Here is a 22,099-nt window from a genome sequence, read left to right as displayed (position 1 = left end):
CTGTGCATGCACATACAGAACATGAATATGCTGCTCGATGACGCTGTTGGGTTCTTTCATTCAAGTAACATGCAACAGACAGATGACATTACTATTGAGATCCTGTGCCACCCTTTGGACTACACAGACTCCCCAAGAAGGCTACTTTCTTCCTCAGGGCTTATCCTCGTAGAACTACAGACATATTCCTCAGGAGACAGATTTTTTTTCCAGCAGCAAAAATGGGAGAATTTTTATTTTTATTTTTATTTTTAAAGGAGGGTATTCACTTTAAATTCCCTGACTCTATTTTTTAATGGCCACTGCAAACTTAAAGCCCAACTAAACTCTACACTGATTATTTTTCTATTTTTATTGCATATATATGGCGCTCAGGATTAGGAATTGCGTTTTAATGCCTTCGATTTTAGTGACTAGGTTGGATTTGACTGGTTCTGGCTGTTTAATCTGGATGTGTGTTATATATTTCAGTCAAACTTGCAAGGCATCCACAGCTGGCTCACACTGTCACAGTGTGGCTACAGGTGCCATCTGGTCCTGGTGTTTGGTGATCTTTGCCAGCCTGAGAGGCATAATTAACACTTCTGAGGAGGAAGTGGGGAAACAGAGAATGCTGCACATCATGTGCATATATGCAGTAATAACTCTGTATCTGATGTTTTTGGGCTGTGCTACACATGTGCATTACCTCTGTTTGTTTAACATGATATGGATACTTTCATGCGTGCACAGAATGATATTAAGGATATGCATTAATCCATACTATAAGCGTTTGTGTAAAAAATTCTAATAACTCAATAGCAGCGGCAGGTTTTCTGGGGTGACCTGCAGGAAAAGTCTTCAGTCATTCTCTCCTCCATGATGAGTCACTTCAGGGGCTTGAGGGCAGCAGGTGAAACTGTGACTGCTGGACTCGGCAGGCTGGAGCGGGCTGTCAAGAGCTCATGTGTAGCCTACTTGGCCACTGATGTTACAATTGACTGACTCCTCTTTCTGGTCCATGTGAGGGCAGTCTCCCACCCCATCCCAGAATTAAATCACACTGTTGACAGATTGATCCAGCCCCTGGTGACATTGTGTGTGCTGAGCTTTTGAGCTGCTGTGTGATTAAAAACCTCCATTTGACTTGGTCAGATTGTATTTGTGTGCGTGTAAGCACATGCACGTGTGCACATACATGCATACAGCACTGATGATTGAAATGGAGGTTAAAAAGACTCTGTGATGTAAATGTCACTGCCCCTCAGATTGACTATAAAATACATCGATTGAGAAGACAAATGTGAAAGAATGAGGAGCGCCGCGTAAATGTGTTCGTGGCCTCCGTTCACACCTCTAAATGGTCCTCTACTGTAAAGTGATTCAAGTGTCCATCAATATTTGTGTTTCTTGTCTTTCAAACTCCAGTTATTGAATCAGAGATGTTGACGACTCCTTCACTGCCCTCTTTTTCTCTCCATTATTAGATCAGATGCAGACACAGGACTTTACGAAGTTCTTGTTTAATATGATCAAAGCTCTGCGTCTGTGAGAAGTATATTCAGATCCTGGAGAAGTATTGGTTTACGTGTGCAAGAATGAAAAGAAAACATGGAGGGATTTCTCAGTCTTAGAAGGCAATGTAGTTCACCGTGAGAAGAAAGCAGCACCCTGCGGTGACTTTGTCAATAGTATTAAACTATGAAAGGACCTGGGCCACTGTCTGGTCTTGAGAGATTTGATTTTGGTCTTAAAGAAAGGGATAAACTAAAGAATTTGCTTAACCCTTTCCCCTCCACAGTCACAAATAGATATTCATTTTGCCTTTTAATGATCAGTTCTGTATTTTGTGAGTTTCATGGGTTTATTCTTGGTAAAATGATGGGATATAACAGCTTTGTTGTGTTTTGAGTGCACATGCTTTACACTGGAACTTCTCACCTTACTGACTACAAATGTACATCAGATATACCATTTGTCTATAGTTAATATTAGTTCTCATTATAGTATGTAGACTTGCATTCATAGACAAGGAGGTCCTGTGGTTAAGGTGTCATCAGTCACGGCATTACTGCATTTTAAAAGTGCAGACAGGTTTATTGAAAACTACCTGCACATGTCCTGAAGGGTATTTTAGATGATTTACAGCTTGCATAAGGTCAGACCACTTGGGATAAATGCCAGCCCAATAGATGAGCTCTAAGAAGGGAAAAATAATTATACCAAACTAAGTAATTAAGAGTGGATTGAGAAGAGTCTAAACCAATGCCTCATACGAGACACTGCCAGTTTAATTGAAATTTTATATTTGCTTAAATTCATGTCTGGTTTTGGAAAGGTGCAGCTGTGTGTATAATAATATATTGATTGGTTTGTATTGTGGATTCTTTTTCATTATTTTTTGTTTGTGAGCCCTTTGGGTGAATACCTGATTTCTGACTTGGAAGCTGTTCAGAAAAGAGTAAAAAAACAACCATTAGTTTTTTTTTTAAAAAAGGACCACACAAAGATGGAAATAATTTTGTTCTGTGGGATTTTTCCCCCCCAAATTCCCAGTATCAAGTTTGAGAACCACTGCCAGTGAGTTCTGTTAGTGGACTTTAGGTGATCACAGGGTTTTTATTAAATTGGCAAGGACATTTCAGTAGGACACACAGAGGAAAATCTTACCAGTTGTCCAACTTAGAAGCCCCTAAATTCTGAGTATGTTACTCGTAGAACTGCATTTTTGCTCATTTTCCATCACTGGCCACTGTGCTCTGTGAATTTCTATAAGAGATTTAATTCTTAAGCCTTACATTGATCTGATTACATTGTATACCCACTGTGCCCTGGAGTTCTCCATCATTTGGACATTTGGGATTTGGACTTTCATGGTGCTGTGGCATGTGACATGGTCAGCAGTACAATATCCACCCTGGTGGTCACACACTGCGTGAGTTGTACTTCCAGCTGAATGAATGCACTCTTTCCCCCCACACTTGCATCACCATGTGATGAGAAGGAAACAGGAGAGAGACGGGTAGCAGATGCCAGGAGAGGATGGTTCTTTGTTTTGGGACAAATGATAAAGAGAAGACTGAGCTGGCATTGAAAAGTGTGGCGATGAGGGATGTCTGCATGGAAGGCATTATATAGATGATGTCCTCTGCTGTGTACGTGCTGTCCTCTTTGCTTAGTCCCTTGCCAATCTGCTGTTTGAGATACTGAGCAACAAAAGTTTGTGAAGAGACAAATTTTTTTACTCTGGAGGAAGCTGTAAATCTTTGTGAAAGGAGTTTGATACCAGTCGATGATTCGTGAAGGTCACTTCTGTCTGATGACAGCGATACTAAGATGACTTGTTGAGGATATCCTGAACCTTTTGTTTATAAAATGTTTATTAAGCATGTTTATTTATTCCCAGTATTGTCGCAATTACTTATTATCAGCAGAGTAGCTTTGCGACCCTCCCGTCTCTGTACCCTACGGTGGCCCTGAGAGGCCAAATGGACTGTAACTTAAGAAAACACCAGAAAAACGCTGCAAAAGCACACAAAACACAACGGAAATAGGAAAAAAGAAAACAGAAATAGAAACAACAAAAACGGAAATAGGAAAAAACAGATTTCCGAAAGAAGAAGGAAGTGTTTCTGGGGAGACAATAACCCCAGAAACACTTCCCCGTTTTTCCTATTTCCATTGTGTTTTGTGTGCTTTTGCAGTATTTTTCTTATTGCTGGTGTTTTCTTAAGTTACAGTCTGTTTGGCCTCTCAGGGCCACTGTACTGCACTGACAACACGCTGGCTAAACAACAACCAAAGCTGCATGTAAGTTCACATTGTGCTAGCTAAATGCTACATCCAGATGAACAGAATCAACCTTTTGGGATTTACTTACCTGGATGACTGAGCATGCATCTTTGGGTGTCCTCAAAATACACTTGCCATCTGATAAATAATTTGATTATATCCTCACATCGTATGAAAGTTTATTCGCTTAGGGCATAAGCCCAATAAAGTTGGACAACAATTGTATTCTTTATAAAAATTGTGCTTATTAACCATTTATTTGCAGTTTTTTTTATCAAACCATCTCACTTTTGTGCTCCTATGCTCTGTACAGACGATGTAATAGCATCTTGTGAGCCACAAAGCCACAGGGATTGGATCACATTCAGATCAGAAGACACTACAGATGCTTATTAATCTGTCAAGTATTTAAAGCTGCTTAGCACCTCAAGAGAAATATGGTCCTCATAGGTGGTAATGTTAGAGAATGAGCTTTTTGTGCTTTCTATTTGGATGCACCTATCTCGTATCCAAACACAATACCCATGTTAAGTCAACAAAAGTCAGCAAAAGTAATTTATTATGCCAAGCACCAAACCACTAAGTGTCAAACATGCATCACAGCCTTGAGCCAAAATATAATTATCTGCTGAGCCAAATGCACGTGTTTGATAGAGGACTGGGAAAACAAGAGAAGGAAGAGAAGGAAATCTGCTTCATCAGAGATTTGGCAGATTACAGGTACAATAACCTTTAATATGTAAATAGGTTTTTTTTTTGCACCTTTTAAAGGAAATGCACAGGCATATGATACTACAGGAACATTGTACTAGGAACTGGAATCTTTTCAATATTACATAAGCAGTAATTATAGAAATGCATCAACAAAGTAGGGCTGAGGAGATTTAGTTCCTTTCTGCACTATAGTGATCTTTGTATTTGCAGTGCGAATTTATTTCTCAAGTAGTTACTTGAAATTCTGAGGAGTTATTAGCCCTGTGGATGGCTACTACCAGTCTGAACAAATCCTCATCATCTGTTTCACCCTTTTCTGATGGAGTACAATTTTGTGCTTCAGTATTCTTGCATCTTGCACTGGTGATGTCACGCGCATTTATGATGAAAGCTGGAGAAGTGGTACCAAGTCCCAACTCGTGGCACACCTGCAATACCAAGCTAAGAGCGTAAATATTATGGGTTTATTTCTGTGAAGTGGCAGGAAATGACATCTTTATATACAGTATGCCTTAAACCCATCCCTGTAGCCATTTATCTAGAGTCCTGCTTGCATTGGTCTGAAGCTCACAGTGCTCTCTTCTCTGTGTGGTTGTTGTTTGACTGTCGCTTCCAGTATTAGGGTGTTCAGTGTTAAAGTTGAGGCAAAGTGACAGAAAGTGTTGGGTGAGTCTATAAATAAATTTCATTTCCACTGAGTCACCACACTGATGCCCCCATGCTGGCGTATCACAAGGTACTAAATGGTGTAATAGGATTTCCATTTTAGGTTTCAACCGAAGGTTTGGTTATTTTGAAATAGTTTTAATTGTTCCTGTTGTACCGCTGTCATGTATTACAGGTTTTCTCAGTTGAAAAAGGTAAAGAGGCAGCCCACATAGCAGAGAGGTCTGGCCCGGATCTGGTGTCAAGCCGGCACTGCTGGCTGACTTCTGGCATGGTAAGTGGTATGTCATCCAGATCTGGGCCAGGCCTGGCATAGATGACACTGTTTATGTGATGGCATGCCATATCTGGCCCGATTATGGTTTGGTTTATGTGGCCCAGGCCTATAGAAAACAGGTCTGGCCCGGATCCGGCATCAAGCTGGCGCTTCTGACTGACTGGTTTCATGGCAGGGTGTATGCCAACCAGATAGAATAGAATAGAATTCAACTTTATTGTCATTGCACATGCACAGGTACAGGGCAACGAAATGCAGATGTGGGCCAGGTCTGGCAATGATGGCACTATTTATGTTCCTATTTTCCTATTTTAGTTAGAAGACCCAAGTGCCATGTTGCAATGCTATACTGCTATTGTAGCCAACGTTTCAAATGCAGGCTTGACAGGTCTGTGAGTGTACACTTTATCCAAAACCTGGTGAGGTTATACTGCTGTTGACCACTGGGTGACTGTAGCTCAGGAGGTAGAGCAGGTCACCAACTGATCAGAAGGTTAGTAGTTCGATCCCTGGCTCCTCCAGTCTGCTTGTCAAGAGTGTGAATGTGTATGAATGTAGTTAGGAAGCACTCAGTGTAGAGAAAGTCTGTGTGAATGTGGCATGTTGTGTAGAGCGCTTTGAGTAATCTGGGAGAGCAGAAAAGCGCTATATAAGAATCAGTCGTTTCTCTGTCTGAACAGAGTTTTGTCATGTTACTTTTGCACTATTATGTTGCGGAACATGTTGTTATTACATGGCTTGATTAAGGTACTCATTAAGCTGACATCTGGGGCCAGAGCTGAAACTGTTCTGGGCCAGCACAGGGCCAGCAGTGTGTCTACAACTGGCCCGTGGCTGCACACAACTTACACATGGCCCACATACCGCAAAGAATGACGGCCCTTTGGTGGCCGAGATCAGGTTTGCCAGAGGTTGTCCACACATGGGCCAGCACAGGACCACCAGTGTGTCTGCAACTGGCCTTGTGCTGGCCCACGTGTGGGCCACCTCTGGCAAACCTGATCTGGGCCACCAAAGGGTCGTCATTCCTTGTGGTATGTGGAACATGTGTAAGCACATTGTGTGGACCAGATCTGGGCCATACCAATTTTGCTATGTGGGAGGGTGTAGCTAGTGCTTTTCCTTTGCCTGACTAATAGTTTTTAGCAGACGAAGTAAAATGATACAGATTGATTTCAGGTCTCAAAATGTGGTAGTTTATCAGTTCATTCAGTCAGGCACTCTCAACCTTGATCAGTGTCTATTTCTTTAATACAGGGGAGACCCATACATCAAGCCAAGGCGTGGGTCCAAGATTTTAAAAGTTGCTGACCAAAGCCAGTGTTATTCTAGCTCGTATGGAGCAATAGAGCCAGCTTTACTAAGATAAAACCTGACAACCTCTGAGCAACTGTCACCATGCTTAGATAGCCTAATACATACTCAGGATAGTTACCGGTATTATTAAATTCAAAAACTCTGTACAGATGTTTCCTAAGATTTTTCACAAATTGTACATGATTCTCCGTACTAATGCTACTACTACTACTGAGGAATGTTTTGATGTGAAGCAGAGTATTTTACTGACAGAAGTTCATCTTTCAGACTTTATTAGCACACATCATCATATGTCGGCCAAACATCGGTAACAGTTGGTTAAAATAGTGAGTGTTATTAAATCAGTGCATTCCTACTCATCGTCCACTCTTCTGTTTCAAATGTGGTTTGAAGGAGAAATTTTTGCTTTAAACAGTCACAATGATCATGATTAGAGATTCCCTCTGAAACATTTGCTGTGATATAATGCCTTCTACCTCAGTGTATATTAAAGTGCACTGCTAATCTAGGACCACATCCGGTGTGGTATTATAGTCTCTGACGTGTGTGTCTCACAGCAGCTTATAGGAACGCTGGATATGAGGAGCATCTCAGAAGCTCACATACAAATCTGTCAGTCAGAAGTTAATATCCTATTCGCCCTGCTGGCTAATCACAGTAGTGCTTCATGGCCTGCTGCAGAGAGAGAGAGGTCAGGAAAACAACCTGTAAGGAAACAGAAGCAGAGGATGCCAGTATTCATGGGGGCAGTGGTAATGAGAGGCCTGAAGACAGTTAACACAAGATTTTCAACCCTTGTGCATGTTGTGTTGGGAATATTTAATTCTTTTTGAGCGTTAATTGAATAGCAGCAAAACTACTCCAGTCATAGAAACGCCAGCCAACTCATCTGCGATGTGCCGAAGACAATGCTTACTCTGCTTACAGTGAAGTACTATAGAAACTCTGCTGCCATACAAAGGCAGAGTGCAGAAACTACAGAAGCAGTCAAACTGACAAAAAGGTTTTTACTTTATTTTAATTTTTATCAGTTAGGGCATCAAAATGTACAACAAATAGTCCATAATGCTTTATTATGGGATCTTTTAAGGTTTATCAGACATTGCCACACAAGCGAAAAGCATCTGAAAAGGGGAGCTAGTGCTCTACCTTTGGAGAGCAGAAAATGTTCTCTCTGTTTGTATCTGGCCAGTGCAGTGGTTTCCACTCTTGCCTCACAGCAAGAAGGGAGTGGGCTTAATTCCAGCCTGGGGGCTTTGTATGTTCTCTCTGTCCAAAGACATGATGTTAGGTTGATGGGTAATCCTAAATTGCCTGTGGGTGCAAGTAGTTGTTTCTGCATTAGGTCTGCGACAGATTGGGGATCAGCCTTTGGCAGCTGGGATGGATGGAACTGGATAAGTGGAAGAAAACAGATGTCTTTTAAAACTCATTAGATATTAATAATGAAATACTAGTAAATAGGACTGAGTAGCTTTCATATTTGAACTACCGAGGATTTCGTATGACCATCGATATTGGACTTTAAAAAGCCATGTTTAGTGCAAGGTAAATTCTACACTGGCCTCTTATGCTTTTCTATCATAAATAGCTTTATTTTCTCCCTGTAGCTGTTTGGAGGGTTTCCTTCATTCAATAACAGCATGAGATTTTTCCATTATTAAGCTCCATATGCTTTGTGGTTGTGTATCTGTGTAAATTTTACCTTTATGTGAACACCAGAACACCAACAGATGGTTGTTGGATGCTTTAGTTAAGCATTTTCTGCTGATTTGAGGCAGCTGCTGTGTGCAGTGGCACATTCAGAGGACTTAAACACAGCTTTATGTGTGACATGATGTGAGGTTACAGTCAGGCTATTCCCTCGTCAGCAGCTATTTTTATACAGGAGTGACCTGAGCCGTTTGATCCTCATTTCCTGCTTTAAAGAGATGGACCCTAATCTGATCATTTTTATCATCCTGACTTTCAGAGGTGCCAAGTCTGAACTCATTGTTTTAAAGTAAACTGTTAGCTGATAGACTTATTAGCAGCTCATCAGTTAAGTTATGGGCATGTGTAATCTCTTAAGCTCCAGGAAATCTTTTTACATTCATGGACAGAACAGGATGAGATATTTGCTGCCTGTCATTTTTCCTGGACACAAAATATTACAAAATAGTCAAGAGCATTTAATGAGTAATCAAGCACACTTTAATTTTCCTTTTGTTTAACATTTTTAGTGATACATTAAAGTCAGCAAATAGGAAAATTTGTCATAGTTTGGGGATGCATTTCAGCCAGTGGTGTTTGAGATTGTGTCAAGGAATAAAACTCAGAAAATTATCATCAGATTTTGATCCACCATACAACATCATCTGGAAAGTGTCTGATTGGCAATTTTCAGCATGCAGGATAAGCATACCATAGAGAAACACACAGTGGAGCACTATCAGTCGTAGACTGGGCTCCCCAGAACACAGACCTCAACATTATTGAAGCAGAGTGGGATCATATTGACAGAGAAAAGAACAAAACGCTGCCAACATCCAAAGGAAAGCTTTGAATGTCCTTCAGGGAGCATGGAGAGCTGTTTCTGAAGAAAGTAATTCCACGAAAGCTTTCCTAAGAGAGTTCAGAATGTGTTGAAAAACAAAGATGGTCTTACCAAATATTGTCTTTACAGTTTGTTAGAATTTTACAAACTCTGTTTTGCCTCAAACCCCATATGTGCTTGTAGATCTTTTAACAAATCTCTGTAACTATTTCCCATTTTCCCAACAAAATACAAAGAAATGATGATTGACTCAGACTTGCACAGCACAGTCACTTTGTCAGCTTTTATATGAGCAAAATAGATATGATAATTCACATCCTGCTTTCTTATAGTATTTAAAACATCTTAGGTCTGCTTTACTGGACCTGGGTGTAAAAAACAGTCATTGAATGTCAGACACATTTCAACAGATTAAGAGCCTCGAAAATTACACTGGGGACTCAATTAAGAAGGCTCATATGGCCCCCGGGCCTGTTAGAATGTCATCAAGCAGTGGCAGCAGCAGCAGTATTACAGTTTGAGATTACTCATTACATAAACACCCCCACCACCCACCAAGACGCATAGAGAACCACACATTTAATTACAGTATACACTAAATTGACTGCAAACACAAATTCACACAAGCACAGCGATACTTGAATCAGTGTTATTTGATTCAGGTATCACTCGGGAATAACAATCAACAGAAACTGTCTGGCTCTGCTTCCCTCCTCCTGGGATGACGTCTCGCTGCAAAATTGCTTACGTCAGAGCCAGCGAATGGAGGCAGACACACTCACTGTGTGTTGGCAAACGGAGGTGATGCTTTAGATGAGGGCTTGAATCAACATAGCCTCTGCAGTTGCTGTGGAAAGACTCATTTACTCCCACCAAGAGCATCACAATGTGGCATTAAGTCTTGCATAGGATTAAGGATTTTTGGAAAGCAATGTGGAAATTCTAGTCTTCCTACATGGGCCTTCTGTTGTTTAGTTAAATAAAAAAAAATTTCTGTCTACAATTTTTTGCTTAATTTAAAGTTTTGTAAAGATATCCCTGGTTTTCTATGGTGGTATAGGATTTGAACCCAGAGCCCAGTTCTGGGTGTGACAAACAAAGGAGACCACAGACAGTCTTTGAGTGATGCTGAAGATTTTTATTAAGTAAATCAGATAAGCCGTGTATCAGCCATATATATTAGTCAGTACATTTAAATCACCTGAGTTTGTGAATGGAAAACAGCTTTAAATGCTTTAAAGCCTCCTGAGCCCAGCCTGCTCAGGTTTGTTCGATCTCTAACCAGTTCAGCTCCACCCTCAGTTGCCTAAAAGTAAACACAGCCAGCATGGAAAGAACAACACAAGGTCAGCTATAAAACCATCACACAGCCCACAGGTGGCCTAAAATAACAGCAGCAGACACCTTGTGTGACAAACTGCACAGAAACATGTTGAGTGTTTTCTGATGTTTGTTGAGTTGTTTGAAATGTTGCATTTGAAGTTACCTGGCATTTAAAAGATGTGACTCCTTGTAGTCTAGTATAATATGGTGCAAATGGTGCAGTTGTTTTGCAACTTTTGTTTCCACATCATTTACATCAGTCATATGTGATAAGCATCGATCATGGACATACTAATAGTATTATTTCCCCAATTTAGGTGGAAACTTGGGCAGTAGCACAAAGTAATCAATAAGTCTCAAGCGTGTTAAACCTAAAGTAATGAGCCTGTTACAAAGATGTAAGTAGTGCAAAGTACAGATAATTGTGTGAAAATGTAGGGAGTAAAATTTAAGCATGCAACAAAAATAAATATTCAAGTAATGGACAGATATCCAAAAATTCTACTTAAGTACTGTAGTACTTTAGTACTGTAGTATTTTAGCTGCCACCTTTGGCATTTAACCCCAAATAAACAACCTTGAAAATTCTTCAAACCCTTGGATCTGAAATCAGCCTAAACAGATATTACATGCTAGCATGACATAGTGTCTAGAGACTACAGAAAATCCCAGTTTGTAAACACAAGCCTGCCACTGTTTAATATCACAATGGTTCTGTGGCTACTGGGTTTCAAGCTGTTGGGCTGCAACTCCATCGTTTCTTGTCTATAGTCATTTGCGCTTGTGTGGTCATAAACCTAAGAACAATACATGCATACATGCATGTTAGTAATGGAAAAAAATGATATAGGCCACCTGAGTCATGTGCAAGGATTTTTCTTTTACTGCTTGATGTCTGTACTATGTTCAGACTCAGAGATAATAAAGCAGTCGCTTGCTACTGAAAGGCTAGGTAGGCTTTTTCACATCCTATTTTCAAATCCTATCAACATCCATGCTCACTAATGACCATGTAAGGGATACACATCGTATGCTGTCCATGACAGTTTATTGCTTCTCACTCAATTGCCTTCAAGAATGTCTTGTGTTTCCTTTGCTGAACATAATGATTGCCGAAGATACAACTCATGCCAATCAGGACTACTGTTTCAAGCTCTGCTGCACAAGGTCATTTAGGAGAAACCCTTGTAGCTGGACAGCCCATCGCGTATTGTCTTTGAATGGCTTCCCTGAACTGTTTCGTGATTTGTAGACTGTTTGAGTGGCACTGTGGTTCTGTGCGGTGATTTGTCCCATGAGAGTGGCCCTGCCTCTGCCATTGCTGCCGTCAGCATCTCTGCTACAACTGTGCATGGATACAGGATATTGGCATTTACTGAATTCAAGGTGGCATCTTTTCAATTAGAGGCCAGTAAAATACCTTTTCAGCCTCTCGAGTGGCCTGGCGAACTACAGCCAAGGGGGCCCCGGGAGTATAATGATGCCTGGCACAATAGTGCCACTGTTCTCCAAGCCGTTCCCAGGAAACCACACAACATGTGCCATTGTGCACTGTGCTTTGCTGCCCAACCACGTTGCCTGGCTTTAGCCAGAGATACCAAGAGGCCTGGCTGTGCAGTGGAGCTCACAGCAATGTGGTTGGTAGGACAGGTTCAGAGGACTGCTAGGTGAGGAGTTTATTCAACGCACACTGTATTTGATGCGGTGAAACATTTGTGAAAAAAAGAGCTGGTACATTTAAAAGAGCGGGCTGTGAAACGGAAGAAGCCTGAGAGAAGAAGGAGAGCTGAGTGGTTGCCAGGAATGGTAGTACAGAAAACCCTGAGCATTGTGGCAATGCTGAACCCTCTTCAATAAAAGGGGAAACCAAGAGAAAAGTGACAAGCAGAAAAATGAAGGCACAAAGACGGGTAGAACTGGTTTGTAGCTGGTCTTGGCTGGTTCTGCTCTTTTTATCCCAGTGCTGGGGATTTAAACATTTGTGTGTTCCTCCTTTGTGGCCCCCCAGTGTCATAGCTTCCACCGCTGTTTATGCAGCAGACCAAAGGAGAACATTCAGGGCAAGCCAGATAGGGGGCTTTAGACAACAGCGACCAGGAGATACATGTCACTGGGGCTTTTCTGGGCCTCTCATGTCAGCTGGTCAGCTAAGACAACAAAACACTACAGGATACCCAGGAAATAGAGTCCTGATACAAAGCCCAGTGTGTCACAGCTAACTCAAAGATGTGTATGCTCAGTGTAGACCTGTCAGCTGATGTGTTAATTATTCATGGCACTTGCCAAAACATCTATTTTAGTGGGAGCTTATTTTTGCTTTTGATTACAGGAGGAAATGTTGGCTAGTTTTACAGTCATGTTGATCTTGATTTACTTCCATTTCCAGTGTGTGGTTTAATAAAAAGTTCATTTAAAAAAAAGAAAATTTTAATTGAATTCACTGAAATTTTTCGCATTATTTTTCTGAATCGTCTGAGTTGTCTTTGCCATCCTCTTCTTAGCAGTGGATAAAATCATGAGTGTGGTGTTTGAAGATACAGACACCTTTGAATGACCTCAGTGATTCTGTGATCATTTTCATTGTCTTGTTGTTATTACATACCAGAGAACTGCCATAATATGGATGATGTTTCATTGCAAAATGGTCATCTTAAACTCCTATTTTTTTCTCTTACAGATCCACCGAGGAAAATAAGAGCTTCACTTTCTCGCAAGAAGTAAAAAAGGTCACATAATTTCAAGGGACAAATTATTAGCTACTGTAGCAGATATGAGTGAGGATAAACCAGCAGAGACTGTGGAGAACACTCCAGCTGAGGCGAGTGCCATTCCTAATGGGAAAGGCCACGAGCCTGGGGAGGAAATCTCAGCATCAGCCAAAACACCACTTGCAGAGGACGGTGAAAAGTGAGTATACTATAGATTATTACAGTGTATACTTGTGTCAGTAATGCACAATGATATACAACAATGCTTAACCAGTTTTTTCCACTTAATTATGTTGTTGATATGCACTTTTCTTTTTTTTTGCAAAGGTAAAATGTCATGTGTTTTTACATTTAAAAAATTATTCAGTCTTGGGTCTCAAAAGTGCCTCTAATAAAACAGAACAAATTCTCATAGCAAGATAATGCCAGAGGTCAAGGAAAATGCCAAACTGGATTCTTTACCTTAAATGAAGTAAGTTGATTTCTTCAGTGGCTGCTCTGACTTGAAGTCTTTACCTGTGGCAGTCCAAAGACAAAATACTGTATATGGGTGGAATTTTGTATTTCAATCACTATACTCACAACACATTGAAGACAGATACAGTGCAGTAGATAAGTTTGTTCTTTCCAGTTAGACCGATTATTCTAACCTGCTGCCTGTGGCTTAGCTGTGGCCTAGTCATTAGAGTGACTCTCATAACTGAAGGCACAACCCATGTAACAGCAAATAATGCATGCATATTACATGTCTTTTGAAGTGCCTTTAAGTAAAATATTCTCATATCGCCTTCTCAGTTACTGTACCGGAATTTGTGCTGGATAATGGAGTGAGCTCAGTGCCTAATTATCATGTCACTGGCTGTCTAGCAATACTTGTTGTATCCTGTGCCCATGTAATAGATGGGATAATTAAAGCGTCTCTCTCCAGGACACAGGCGATCATTTATAGACAATCCTTTCACTGTAGTGTTATTGCTCTTATTAAATTATGACTCTGGGTGTTGTTTTTCCACTTTGTGCTCTCGTTGGGTGATGGATGACTGCTCCCTACGCTGCTTGTAGGGAAACTGTAGCCAATAGTGCCCAGAATGCTAGGTACGTATGATGCAATAAAGGAGCAAAAAATGTTTCACAGTAAGTGTGTGGCATCTGTCTCACCTGTTTTCTCTTTGTGAAAATTAAGGCAGAAACACAGTAAGGCTGTTAATTTGAGTGTTTTTGCTCTTAGTGCGGCTCCTTTGTCCTCCTCTGACAGTTTTTGTGATTGTTAGTCCTAACAGGACTGAAAATGCAGACACCAATCTACCAGAGAGCCAGGAGTTCTTATCAGGCGTGGAGGAGAAGAAGACTACACGCTTTACAGATGTAAGTTCAAACGGCTTTATTAGAATTATAGGCAAAGCCTGCAAGTGCTTGAAGTTATAACACGCTTACTCTGGCCCTCTGTCTCTTGTCGGTTGCAGTTTGAAGGAAAAACCTCATTCGGGATGTCTGTCTTCAACTTGGGCAATGCAATCATGGGTAGTGGAATCCTAGGACTTGCGTATGCCATGGCCAACGCGGGCGTTGTCCTGTTTTTGTAAGTTGTTCATAAACGTCCGATGTGAGGAACATGTTACTTCCTTGATTGCACGTTAACCGCACTACATCACTGACACGCCTGATTCATTCCCTCCCTCTAAGGTCATTCCAGGTCGAGATCGGCGTCACTCATAAATAGCACCTAATTGAAAAATATAATTGTTTTGTATTAACCCAGCAGCAGAACTTCATTATGACCAGTGTTGGGTAAGTTACTTTAAAATAGTAACTTAGTTACATTACTAGTTACTTCTCTCAAAAGTAACTCAGTTACTTCAAGTTACTCGTTACTTTCAAAGTAACTAGTTACTAGGGAAAGTAACTTTGGTTTTACTCAGAATTCTCTTGTTAATGTGTTTCTTCCATAACTTTGCCAGTCTTCTAGCTTGCTTACTTGCCACAAGTGCACTGTGCCACCTACCAATAGAAAGGATATGATAACGTGCATATTTCCACGAGAGAAATCCCACGCCTGGACCGTCATTGACTGCTGCCATGATTCTAGCCTACGTCACAGAGTCATGTGCGCCTTTTACATCCAACACAAAAACTGCAGTCGTGGTGCTTTCGATTGTACTCAGAACTCAGAAATTCTGCCTTCTGAATAGGAAGATGTAGGTAATACCAGACTGCAGATGAGCTGCATACAGGGCTGGACTGGGAAAGAAAATTGGCCCGGGCATTTTGACTAGAAACTGGCCCACCATTATAGGAAAAATCATAAAGCCTTTGAATGAAAACAAACACTGTTGTGACAGTGATGTACACTGTTTTGATGGTATATATGCATCAATCTATCAATCGTTTGTTGTAAGATTCAGATAATTATTTTTTTAAAAGCTAGACATTTTAAATGAGAATAAGAAAGAAAAGTATTTCTTTGTGCCCCCCTCTCCCTGTTAATGCCCTACCTGCCCCCTTGGCCACACTTTGCTAGATCCGCACCTGCACAGTTACCAGCTGTCAGCTACCTAAAAAAGGATCCTGGTGTTATTTGTCTCTCAGAAACAGTTCATAACTTCCCTTCAACTCATTCATGTCACCTAAAAGGTAAACCTGTTTCTCCATCACCTGCTCAGCTCTGATGATCCAGTAAGGACATCTCCTGGTTTCATCTTCATGTTTCCCTCTCACCAGATAACCAAACCATATCATGACCAGCAGCTTTTTTTTTACAGCTGTGGCTCCAGCAAACATCAGCTGATACTAGAAATTAATATTAAATAAATTCTAACAACAGCTGATCAAGCTTAAACGTGCTGCTGTTGTTTAGCGCGACATCCGCTGGTTTCCTCTTTCGGCGCAAAGTGAGCGATAAACAAACAAGAGAGCCGATCAGCTGATCATTGATCAGTTTCATGATTGAAGTAGAAACGGGAGAGGGAGGGGCAGAGGATGAGAGAAGAAGAGGCAGCTGTGCAGCAAAGACACAGAATAACTCCAGCTTTGTGCCTTTTTCATTGTAGCTGAATTACGGGACAAACTGTTCCTTTTCACCTCAATAAGAAACGCGTAATATTTTCTCTGAATACCAGACGGGACGGTTGGCAACTCTAATAACTTATGAACAAAATAAGGTTCAACATCATTAACTTCATAGCACCCACCCAGCTGTGTAGAAACTCCGTCATGCTAGCTAGCACGCAGTACGGAAAAAGTCAGAATAACGAAAATAAACTCCACCTAAGCTTGGTTTATATCTGACCCAGAGAGACTGCAGGTCATAACTTCTTACCTGAAGTTCAGTTCACACTTGGACCGGCGGCCGCCTCGGGTCTCTTTTCCTTCTGCGTCCCTTTTCCTTCATCCACCTGCTGGCCTCCACCACTTGCTAATGTTACTGAATCTGTGGAAGCTCCGCGATAGTCACCACACGAAGTAACGAGTAACGACCCTATCTAAATCCCAGTAACGAGTAACGCGTTCCTGATTTTGGCATAATAACTAGTTACCGTGCTCGTTACCACAATAATAACGTAGTTACTGTAACGCGTTACTTAATAACGCGTTAGTCCCAACACTGATTATGACACAGAAACTGGCAACACCGGGCACATTTGTTTGATAAATAATGACTCAGACAGATCGTACTGGAACTCATTTACATGTGCTGTAAACAAGTACATTTGCAGTAACAGATGCAAAAAATTACCACTTTTTTTCTGTGCGGTTGTTATTCTACCTTCAGACAGTGCATGTGGGTGCTGTGTGTGAGAACAGCTTAACATTTATAATAGCAGTGCAGTCTGTCAGATTAATAACGTCACAGTCCACTGCAGTTGTTATTTTCTGTCCAATTACATGCACTGGAGGTCTTTTGACCTTTCATTGACAGAGTTCCCATGCTCTCTATGCTTGATTGGGCCATTTATTTATTTATTGTTGGTTATGGTATTTGTTGAAAAGACAGAAGGTGATCAGAATGATCATGGGGCATCTGACCTCAGGAAATCACATGATAGGGTGGGGTTAGGTTTCACAATGGGCTCACCCAAAACTTTGGCTGATTGTGACTTACACCTGTCTTCATACTTTGTCTTGTGTGATTAGGTAGAGGATCATTAGGGGGTCCATTGTCCCTCCTGGGGGGACACTCCCATAGGGCTTAAATCTGGCACTCTCCACCATTTGATCCTAGAACTGAAGAAGCTTCTCGGATGAGAGGTGAAACGTCTCAGAGTCCAGACGCTTTTCTTTCCAAGCTCCTTAGACCACGATGATCTGAATGACTGAGAACCTTCACAGACGATCAGAATTATCCTTAAAATCTTGCAAACTAAATACTAAATTGCTTTAGATTTTGTTGTTGTGTCATCTCCTGGCATCACCCAGCATATTTTTATATCTTTCTGTCATGGTAGCTGCAACAATCACATGTTAAAGCCCAAAGTCCCAATCTTTAATGCAAAGAGAGGGTCATACAGGTTCAGACAAGCAAACAAACGCACCAAGGCAAAAATCCAAAAACAACAAAAACATCATTCATCTATAAAGCTCACTGGAAACACAAAGACGCTAGCAAAAATACTCGAGCAAAATCTCAACTCCAAACAAAAGAACTCAAGGAGAACAGAGTAGAAAATGTTGAAGGGAAACCACAAGACCGTCTCTCAAAGGAACGGGGGGACGCAGGGGAGTATATATACTGAGGGTGTGATACACGGGTGTGGCTGTAGACTGTCGGGACATAGGACAAAGAGCGGAAGCAGAACTAACGTGAGTTGGATGAAGGTGAACAATTATAAAAAAAAAAGACATGACACCGCCCTATCTGAATCCCATTCCTTTATAGACAGGTCTAATGTAACCATGTATCCTATCTTAGCATCAGTTTCATAATGACGTGATTTATAGTAAGACATAGTAATAATCTGGGGTGCAATATAGCTCCTATTTCTTTTCTAAAACAACAATATTAAAGCTAACGTGTTGATTCTATACTGGACTGATGAGCTGTCAAAGCTTTGCGTGATTTGTGGGGTCTTAATGTGCATGTTCACAAAGCTTATAGTTTGAAGATTAATCTGTTTTATTGCACAGTTCTGAAAAATAATGAGGTTTGTGTTTCTAGAGGATAATCCCATGGGTGGAATCAGCACTTTCACTCATCTTCTTGTCTTCTTGTCATCCCTGAGTGATGGTGAGAGACTGTAAGGTGGCTGGTGCTGAACCTACACATCTTTCTTTGAATGATTAAAGGGCACTGTTCTAAGACGCATAGCACTCAATTTCTTAGAGATTTCTGACAGCCACAGTTTATTGAACTGTCCTTCAGTTAAAGTGAAACGTCAAGTAATAAAATGTATAGTAGCGCTGTGTCTTTGGTGTGCTTGTAGCTTGATGATCGATCTTTAAATGCCATTCAAGGATACTACATCCTTGTTTCTAAATGTAAATCTGTCTTGATCCAAACTGTTTCATTAGTTTGTGCCGTACAGCCAACCAGTGATCATTTAACATTGCTTCATTTAAAAATTGAAATCTGAGGCCTCGCTTATTTCAGCAAGACATTGCCAAGCTGCAATGCACACAAAATGTAGTTATACTGCACATATAGCAACACCATGCATCTGTGCTGAAAGCTTGCAATCCAAATCAGTAACCCTATAAAAAACTGTTGCTACAATAGAAAATGAAGAATATGACAAAGTAGTCCATAACCAACGAGCATGTGTTTTAAGGAAGAAATCACTTTTAAAAATAGTCGACATACCATTAATATGTTGCCTTTGAACTGTTTTCAAGTGGATAGGTGCATTTTTACAGCATCCAAACCTTTTGTATTTGTGATGTTATTTCCAAGGCAATTATGTGTGCGTATAGAAAGCTCCTTATTTTGAACTTTGTTGTGTGAATGCAATAGAATTTTGCTTGACAGTAACCAACAGCTGAAACTAACTCATAGCAAATAAGCATGTGCGAGTTTATAGTACGTGACCAAATGAAACAAGTAGTGTCTATTTATCCATCCTGTTATAGATGAAAGCCTCTTCCTTTTTGTCTTTTTGTCCATATCTGTATGATCTTGTACCAAACAATAGAGCAGCAACTGAGAAACAAAGTCAGGATCAGAGACACCATTTGGCAAGAAATGCTGGAAATGTTTCTGTGCTCTAGATAGGGCTTCAGGCTGTCGATTGCTTTAGAAGTCCCATATAATCTTTTATTAAATGCACTGGTACTTATATAGTGCTTTTGTTACTCAATTTGAGCACTCAAAACACTTTATCACTATGAGCTTCATGTACACAAGTGCTGTTTTCCTTATCCTACAGCTTTCACCCAAGGATTCTTTGACATGCAGGATGGTGGAGTCAGCGAACCGCTAAACCCATTTTTTTTTTTGTCACACTATCATACAGTGAACTGTGTCATTCTGAACACAATACTAGTGTTTGCTCAAATAAGTGGAAAAAAGACAACAACATAATAATATAAATGAATGAACTACTATAAGCTAAATTGCATATGTTAATATGTAGGCCTGCAGGGCAACAACCCACATACTGTAAGTCGTTATTGACTGTGTGTAACTCAATAGTTACATGTATTTTAGTTGGCAAACTGTAGGGATGGCTGAACAATATGCATGCATGATGTTTAGATGTTTACGCTCACTGAATACTTCATGAAATACAGTTCAAAGTCACGTTCCACACCCGATTTAAACTTCAGCGGGTCGTCTTTACCATTTTCTGTATGCCTAAACGCATTAAGTTGCTAGTGTGATTGTGAGATTAAAAATTTGTGTTAGAGTGCAGTTGAATAGGTGTACCTAATGAAGTGTCCAGTGAGTGTATACCTTGTATTTGTCTACTATCTGTAAATATTTATGGTGAATGCTGACCAGATGTAAGGTGATTTAAGGTTTAGTTATATCTCCAGATGTTTTATACCACCCCGATTTTTGCTTGTGGGTGCTTAAGTGGGTCAGTGTCACTGGTCTGGGCAGGAATGCAGTGGGGTGGAAAGCTGAGAACAGAACTACAGTGACCCAAGTGTGTCAGTCTGTCTGACTGTCAGCAGATCTGTCCTCCCACTGCCACTTGACTAAATCCTTGCCCTCAAGTCAGCCCAGCATTCTTTCACATAGTTGGAAAAAAAACCCAAACAAACAAAAAAAACTGTAAAGTGGCCAAGAGTTGAAGGAGAGGTGAAAGACCGGCTGCCTGGCCTTTCTAAAGCGAGGGAAATGGAGAGAGGAGGGCGTGTGAGAAAGAACATTAATAATGTTGCCAACAGTAACAGCAAAAGAGAAAGGAGAAAAATAGTTGAAATGAAGTGGACGGGGTCTGGGAAAGTCAGTATATCACATGTGAAACGTAAACGAAATTCTTAGAATTGTGATATTTCTCTAAACTTCTCTTTTTAAAAAATCCCAGTAAAATGTTAGAATATTACATTAAAGTACTGACAAGTCATCTATATAAATACACATATCCATCTATAAATACAACACAAGTAGACCATGTCTTTGTGGTTACTCTGTGCATGTATATTTATACACTAAGAACATTTATTTTTCAAATCTTTGCTAATATCAGCTCTGATTTCTAAACAGAGACCACTGCAGATGGTCAGGCATCTGGAGCGGTCTCTGTTTGAACAATGGTGGCTTGAAAAAAACAGAAACTCAAAATAAAATATATTTTTAATGAGCACAACAGTGAAATCTGTTTTTGAAGGAGAATACAATTAGCCTGTTCCTGTGTCCAATTATATGAATCGAATTATCGAATAGAAAAGAGAAAAGAGAAGAAGAAAAATTGCAAAACAAAAGATCCTCTAAGGAAATAACTCAGTTCTTGAAAATGGAGAGAATGACATGTTGTGGCTGAAGTAGGTTATTTCCCACTGTGGAATAAAGAGAAGGGTGATTACTGTTTACAAAGGATTTTGCTCGTTCTTATTGTCTGTCAATCTTAGGACTGAAAATGTTTTTTTAAACAGCCCATCTGGTGTGTGAGCCGTTAGTTATGAGGCCAGAGGGGCACACAGGGTAACCTCCTTGGTTCAGCTGGAGTAACAATCTGGTATAAATCGAAGCCACGGGGACACCAGTTTTCCTACGCAACTATAGATAATGAAAGCTTATTGTGCAGCTGTATAAATAACCTCTGGCATAATGTGCGGTGTAAAAGTGTTACATATAAAACCACTTTTTTTTTTAGGGTTGTTGATTAGTCGTGAAAGTTGGTGGGAGAAGTGGCAGTAATGTTCATCTGATGTTGTCCTTTTGTTTCAGGTTACTGCTAACAGTGGTAGCAGTGCTTTCATCATATTCCATCCATTTACTGCTGAAGTCGTCTGGCATTGTAGGTACGTGTGGAGCTAAACGATGTGGATTTTCTCATTAGCATACATAAATTGATTGCAGTATTGAATGATTACAGTGTGTGAATCCTCTCTACTCTATGACCTGGATTTAATCCATAAATAATGTTCTTTTATCTCGCGGCCTTTATCCCTCAGGCATACGTGCTTATGAGCAGCTTGGATACAGGGCGTTTGGCACCCCGGGGAAGATGGCGGCAGGTATCGCCATCACGCTGCAGAACATTGGGGGTGAGGTCACACACACTGTCATCTTCCCCACACTGCCACACTGTCTTTTCTATTATTTTATTTTCAGGGATATTTATATTATTATTGATATTATTATCTGCTGCAATATGTTTGTACTAACATATGTGCTTATATGTCTTG

At 40.5% G+C, this 22,099-nt stretch overlaps 1 protein-coding gene across 2 annotated transcripts in view; it reads left to right on the top strand.

Moving 5' to 3' along the window:
• LOC146669896 (sodium-coupled neutral amino acid transporter 3-like) overlaps nt 1-22,099 on the top strand; it is a 35,466-nt gene that overhangs the window by 476 nt on the left and 12,891 nt on the right. The window contains exons 2-7 of one of the 2 annotated variants that reach the window (XM_085406542.1): nt 13,282-13,511; nt 14,375-14,407; nt 14,584-14,677; nt 14,776-14,891; nt 21,639-21,712; nt 21,866-21,958. In XM_085406542.1, coding sequence (XP_085262668.1) covers nt 13,375-13,511; nt 14,375-14,407; nt 14,584-14,677; nt 14,776-14,891; nt 21,639-21,712; nt 21,866-21,958 — 547 coding nt within the window. In that variant the 5' untranslated portion in view covers nt 13,282-13,374. The remainder of the gene's footprint in view (nt 1-13,281; nt 13,512-14,374; nt 14,408-14,583; nt 14,678-14,775; nt 14,892-21,638; nt 21,713-21,865; nt 21,959-22,099) is intronic. The other variant, XM_085406543.1, reaches the window with a different exon arrangement.

The sequence above is a fragment of the Rhamphochromis longiceps genome, linkage group LG5, assembly GCF_057381845.1.
Source record: "Rhamphochromis longiceps isolate RC_006_pf linkage group LG5, R_longiceps_female_GT1.1, whole genome shotgun sequence".
Lineage (NCBI taxonomy): Eukaryota > Metazoa > Chordata > Actinopteri > Cichliformes > Cichlidae > Rhamphochromis > Rhamphochromis longiceps.
This window is presented reverse-complemented; position numbering and strand designations above follow the sequence as displayed.